Source organism: Curcuma longa, chromosome 10 (genome assembly GCF_044706935.1).
Source record: "Curcuma longa cultivar G26 ecotype Majalengka, Jawa Barat chromosome 10, ITB_CL_G26_1.1, whole genome shotgun sequence".
In the NCBI taxonomy this organism is placed as follows: Eukaryota; Viridiplantae; Streptophyta; class Magnoliopsida; order Zingiberales; family Zingiberaceae; genus Curcuma; species Curcuma longa.
This window is the reverse complement of record NC_133870.1, coordinates 6,187,195-6,193,371: the sequence shown is the minus strand read 5'-3', so window position 1 is coordinate 6,193,371 and position 6,177 is coordinate 6,187,195. Positions and strand designations below refer to the sequence as shown.

General features: G+C 40.7%; 2 protein-coding genes across 2 annotated transcripts; one reads left to right on the top strand and one right to left on the bottom strand.

Annotated features, from left to right (window-relative positions):
* Window positions 1-165: 165 nt before the first annotated feature.
* On the bottom strand, window positions 166-2,120 carry LOC141835551 (IQ domain-containing protein IQM6-like). The gene is given in 9 exon segments (XM_074722952.1): window positions 166-363; window positions 509-610; window positions 702-794; window positions 885-1,031; window positions 1,114-1,204; window positions 1,281-1,369; window positions 1,459-1,524; window positions 1,589-1,703; window positions 1,792-2,120. Coding segments are annotated over 9 exon segments (1,230 nt in total).
* Window positions 2,121-4,338: 2,218 nt separating this feature from the next.
* On the top strand, window positions 4,339-5,676 carry LOC141835930 (putative ribose-5-phosphate isomerase 2). Its single transcript, XM_074723336.1, has one exon. It carries the CDS (start codon window positions 4,667-4,669, stop codon window positions 5,501-5,503), a length of 837 nt encoding a protein of 278 aa, XP_074579437.1. The 5' UTR covers window positions 4,339-4,666; the 3' UTR covers window positions 5,504-5,676.
* The last annotated feature ends 501 nt before the right edge of the window (window positions 5,677-6,177 follow it).

Here is a 6,177-nt window from a genome sequence, read left to right as displayed (position 1 = left end):
GTAGAATAAATAAGATTGTCTTGTCTGCCCAAAACAAAGAATTTACTTGGTCTCCTCTATCGAAAATTGGGTTTTGCCTATTGAATGGAGGAAGAGGAGAAAGAAAGGAACACTTATGACTGGTTATCAACTGATTCTATCATCATCTTTTCGTTTATCTTGTGTTCAAGATCGGCAAGGGCGATACGGCAGTTCAATTCTTTTGAATGCCTCAATTGAAGATTTCTGTGCTGCTGCATCACTACTTAGTTTTTCTCCATTCACTTTTTAGTTCTAGCTGATTTCTTTTTCAGTGAATTGGAGTCCAGAGTTGTTCTTTTTGAGTGCACGACTGAATTCATGATACTCTCCACTAGAACCTTTCTGGTAAAGGCAAACAAGAGGAATAGACTAGCTCAAGTTAGATCAATAGTTCACTCAGACACTCAAGATTTCACTTATGTAACCTAACTCATAGTATCAAGTTTTTTCAGTATTCTAAACCAGTAGATACATGTGATTTGCTCACCTCAACATCAGCAAGATCGACCTTATGCTCCACAAGAAAACTCATGAACTCTTCGAAGTTCTCCTCTGTCGGTCGGTAGTGCCCACTATGACGCCACACAGCCTAGCCAATCATGATCAATTAGGTAAACCAAGCCGGCTACGAATAACTTGTTTGAAACATAAACTAGCATATATACTTAGTGAAGATTCACCTTGAGAGTTCCATCTTCTATGACTAATCGACCTGCAGCAGATGTAGCTCCTCCAGCAAGGAAACTGGAATGTTGAAATTTGCCCTTTTTCTTCTGAAGAACAACAAAAAGAGGAGTTGACTATATGAATTTTCCTACGTCATTAGGTTCGATTATATTTAAATGAATTTTGAGCAAATTCACCTGGCCAACATATAATTTCTTTGATGTGCTCAATACAAAAATCCATTTAGCATCTTGATCACTACCAAATGTGTTCAGCAATTGCCTGCTCTGTCTGTACAAGAACTTTCCATCCTCAATCACAACTTCATAAGCCTCCCTTTCTTTCTGCAAATCAAGTGATGAGTGATCACTACAATTACTCGTATCCAAGTGTTCGATCGATCATGCCTATTATACGAGTGCTTACAGGGCCTAGATACTTGATGCACTCTTGTTGAAGCCTCGATCGAGAGCATTGTTCTTCGATATTAACCTCCTTTCCTTCCCCAACATCAAGCCTAACAATCCACATGAATGGTGGTAATTTAAGTAGTTCCTCCAACCACAAACACAATTGATGTACTCCAAACTTACCAATAGAAGAAGGGTTCCATGCTATCAGACTGAAGCCAGCACTCATAGTAGAATTGAAGATTGTGGCCATACCGATGTTGGGGATCGATCTGCGTTGAAGGTTTTTCGATAATTGAGCAAGCAAAACATGAACTGAAATTAATAATGCAGAAGAATTGTTGTGCAATTGAAGGCCTACTGCTTCTAGCCAATGCTGCAAGGTGAGTTTCTGAGCTTTCTCATCCTTGGACAAACCTTTGCCAACCTATACAACAACAATTAACAATCCAAGAACGAGAAGGTTAACCTTGAACATTAATTCTACCAACCTTAGCAGCCCTGGTTCTTGCCCGGGACCATCGAGAGACGGCTGTTTCCGGTTCCTCGATATCGAAAAACGACACTGAGCTTAGCTTGAGCAACACAAAATCCAACAACTTCCACCTAAAATGTCCAAATTCAAATTAACATATAGATGTTAAGCAAGTCCGTTTTAGAATGAAGAATAAGTAAAAAAAAAGCATGGAGATACCAACGCTGTTCTTCGAGGATGGCACAATCTGAAAGCCTTCTTCGACTCCGAAAGCCCTTGTTCTTCACCTTCGTCTCTAGTTCCACTGCAGCAGCTCGGTGGTTGGAGTTCATCTGACTTGAAGAACTCAAGCCCGATTCGACCGATCTCTTCTTCGAAGGACTCGAAGAAGAAGAAGAAGAAGAAGAGGAGATCACAGGACCTTCAAGCAGAAACCTTTGAGGGCCTAAAACCTCGAGGGATCTCTTAATGCCATCATCCTTAGCTTTAGGACTTGAGAACGCCGGCATTTCCATGTTCATGGGAGATGGAAGAGCCCTTGATGCCATGCTTAATCTAATTAGAAGCAATGAGATTAATTTAGGAATCACAGCTTTCATCTTTTTTGAAAATTAGAAACAAGAAGGAACAATTAAAACACATCAGAACCCTAATTAATCACAGTAAACAGACATGGAAAGATCAAAACCCCAGCACACAAAAACTTCACCTTGGCCTCCTCCTGTACCACATAGAATTAAAGATTGCAGAAACGAGGCAGAGGAACTGGATCTGAGATGGATGTGTTTAAATAGGGTTTGGAGGCACTTGTTCTTCGCATGCTGACCATGCACACTAATTTTTTTTTACGTCCAAACACATTATAATTAATTATTATATGCTGTCATCTTCTTAACAATGATTAATTGTTATCGTCATCCACGTCTTATATATCATCATATATATATATATATATATATATACATTTGGATCACGAGCCTTCAAATTTTGCATTTTCCTCATGCGTATACGTGTTCCTGCATGAACGTCTGTGCCATGAATGACGGCTACGTGAGATTTGGTGGGTTGACATTACAAGATCTTGTTCACTAAACGCGCTTATAGTTATAGAGAGACAGAGAATATTGTACAGAAGTCAAATTGACTTTTTCTTTTTTTTTAATTGACTTTTAGTTTGATCCTCAGTCTAGTTCAAGAATATAATTAATGCACTTAATTATATATACATAAGTAGCTCGATTCAAAATGCCGACAGATATTCTGTTCTTTTTCAGAAGAATATTTTTTTTTTCCAAACTCGTTTGAAGATCGAGCGATAGAACAAATGATATGTCCATGACGTTTTCCAAATGATCGTGATGCAAAGGAAATTACGAGCTGATTAAGGTTGACATTTGGGAGCTGGCTGCCTCTGTCGAAGTTGACTTTTAGATGTCTTTGAGAGGAAAACTGGCTTAGAACCACCATGGTCAAAAGGCAAATATTTGCGGCTAAAATACTGCAGAGGTCAAAATGGTTACAGATTTGGTGCACACTGGTCAACTCGAGCCTAATTTTTTAGGTTTACAGTTGTATATTCAGGCTGATGGAGCGTCTCTGTCGATAGAGGAGTAATTAATTAATTAATTAAATGAATTAATTACGGCAGCAGCAACGGAGTTAAATGGTGCTGTAATATTTGTGCATGCATGGGCCATGCACTGAACTGGAGTACGTGCACGAAATGCACGCCTGCAATATTGAGAATTTAGATATGATATAATTGAATATGGATTTTTAAAAATTAATACTTTATATACAAAATGTGTTAAAGTTGGCTTAGCTTAGTGATAATAATACATTCAAATTAGGCTATATAAATATATCACAAATTAAAATTGGTAAATGTTATGATCATTAAACTTTTACACCAAATAATTTGATAATTAATATAAAGTCATTCAAACATAAATTATGATTACCAATACGCTTTGACAACTTGGAGTTATTTTTTTTTAAAAATATACTAATTTACTCTGTAGATAATAATTTTACTTTTTATTTTTCATTGACAAATTTAATTTTTGCTCTTGTAAATTAATTTTTTTTATAATTCAGGTATTCAGATTTTTTTCGATTAATTTTTATGATAGATAACTCATAATTTCGGCTCATTTATGGTTGGGCCGAGTGCTCCCAAATTGGGCCGGCCCAATTAATCATCCCTACAATTAATTAAATTATTAGAATGATTATTTGATCTATCCGAAAAAAAGTACTAAATAAATCAAGAAAAAAACGATGGTAATTTAAAAAAAAACATTATTAATTATCTATATCACTAAATATCTCTCTTTTAAAAATATTCATTTGTGCTCCACAGCTTTGATCACCAACTTTACAGTAGCTTTGAAACCTATAATATTTTAGAATAGATTTGGCCAGATCTATATCACTTTAAAGTGCTCTTTATAATTTATTATTTACATAATATTTTACTCATAATTTAATATCTAGAATTTTTTTTCTGCTTTATTTTGGAGCTGTATTAATAATTTCTAAAAGATTTTATGCCAAAAGTGATTCGTCTTTGGCTTGCATCCGATGCTCGTTGCCGTTGGTTACGGCCCGCCATCAATCAACGGCCGATACGCAATTCCTTTTCTCTACGCAATGACGCAACTAGATTTTCCATAGGATCAGATGTGATCCCCCCATCACAAAACACCAAAATTGCTCCTAAATAATCAACACGTGTAATCTGAGAACGCGTGTCCTGGTGCGGAGCCGACGAATCGAGCCGAACGGATGACGGTCTTCCCCGTCACGTCGTCATCCTCCTTTCCTCACCAAACCCTAACCCTAACCCTAATCTTGAAAAAGAAGAGACGATTTTTTGTTAGATCTTTCCAAGATTGCTTTTTTCCAAAAGGGGGAAATATTTGCCACCAATCGTTTTTGTCGATTCCATTCCCACTTGCAGATTTTGCCGCTCTTTTTTGCCGATTTCTTTAGCAATTCTTTAGGGTTAAAAATCGCTCCTTTTTTCGTTTTCCGCCGCTATATAAGATAGCGTGGAGTGTGTGGTCTTCCGTCTTCATCTTCCGATCCGGCGATGGGATCGCCATTCCTCCTCCAACCCTCTCGCTCGCTGACGGCAGAAGCTGTGGCGGCTGCCGGCCAGTCCCAGGACGAGCTGAAGCGCGTCGCCGCGCTCCGCGCCGTGGAGCTGGTGCGGTCCGGCATGGTCCTTGGCCTCGGCACCGGCTCCACCGCCGCCCACGCCCTCGACCGCATCGGCGACCTCCTGCGCCGCGGCGACCTCCGTGACGTCGTCGGCATCCCCACTTCCGAATGGGCCGCCGCCCGCGCTGCGGCCGCCGGCATCCCCCTCACCGACCTCGGCGCGCACCCGGTGGTCGATCTGTCCATCGACGGCGCGGACGAGGTCGACCCGGCGCTCAACCTTGTGAAGGGCCGCGGCGGCTCCCTCCTCCGGGAGAAGATGGTGGAGGGCGCCAGCCGCCGCTTCGTCGTCATCGTCGACGACTCCAAGCTCGTTCCGCGCCTCGGAGGCAGCGGCCTCGCCATCCCCGTGGAGGTCATCCCCTTCGGCTGGGCCCTCACTCTCCGCCGACTACAGAACCTCTTCGACGGCACGCCCGGCTTCAACCTCAAGCTCCGTACGGCTTCTGTCAACGCCAAAGCTAGCGCCTTTACCGAAAAAGAATCCGACATGCAGCCATTTGTGACGGACAACAAGAACTACATCGTGGACCTGTTCTTTGAGGATGGAATCCACGGCGACCTGCGGGCCATCAGCGATGACCTCCTGCGGATCACCGGCGTGGTCGAGCATGGAATGTTCCTGGGATTGGCGACGTCCGTGATCGTAGCCAGGAAGGATGGGGTGGTGGTGATGGACAAAGAGGCGAAGTCAAATGGTTTCTGAGAGCCAAGTGATCGAATTCATAGCTAAAATTATATGTTGTTTCAAACATCATAAAGAAACCAGACAGTCCTTAAGCTTCGACTGCTAATTCAGTAATAGATCTATTTTGGATTACAGCCTCACAGATCTCTGTCTTCAATTCACAGATTGAAATGCAGTGGATAGTTTTGATTGATGTTTGAACAGTGAGTTTGTTTACAGTGGTAGCTATCAGACACTACAAAATTCTATTGGGCAAATCCCAAAAGATAATCTCATTTAATCCTAGTAACATTTCTTTATCTGAGGATCCCTTTCCTATGTCTTTTTCCAAAGTCATCTGGTGTTTTTTTTCAGTCTTCTTCTGAAGAAGCAGCATGAATTGGTTCTGGTTACCAGAGTCAACGTGTCAACTCCCATAATGACAGAATCCAATTCCCAGAGTCTACAAGTTTATGAGTTCTTCTTTGTGAGAATCCCTTGACTTTGATCAAATCCCTTAAATGACACTGAAATATTTTTTGTTTTGTTTTTCTTTATGTTTTTATATTTCAAACAACATGCGACAGACTTGCAGTGTTAGCCATGTTTTGTGCTTAGGAAGTTTCTCCTATCACACTGTAATAATTTTTTATTTGAAAAAAGAAGCAGCTTCAATGTTGCCTTCACCAGGTTTTACAAGTTTTAAAATACTA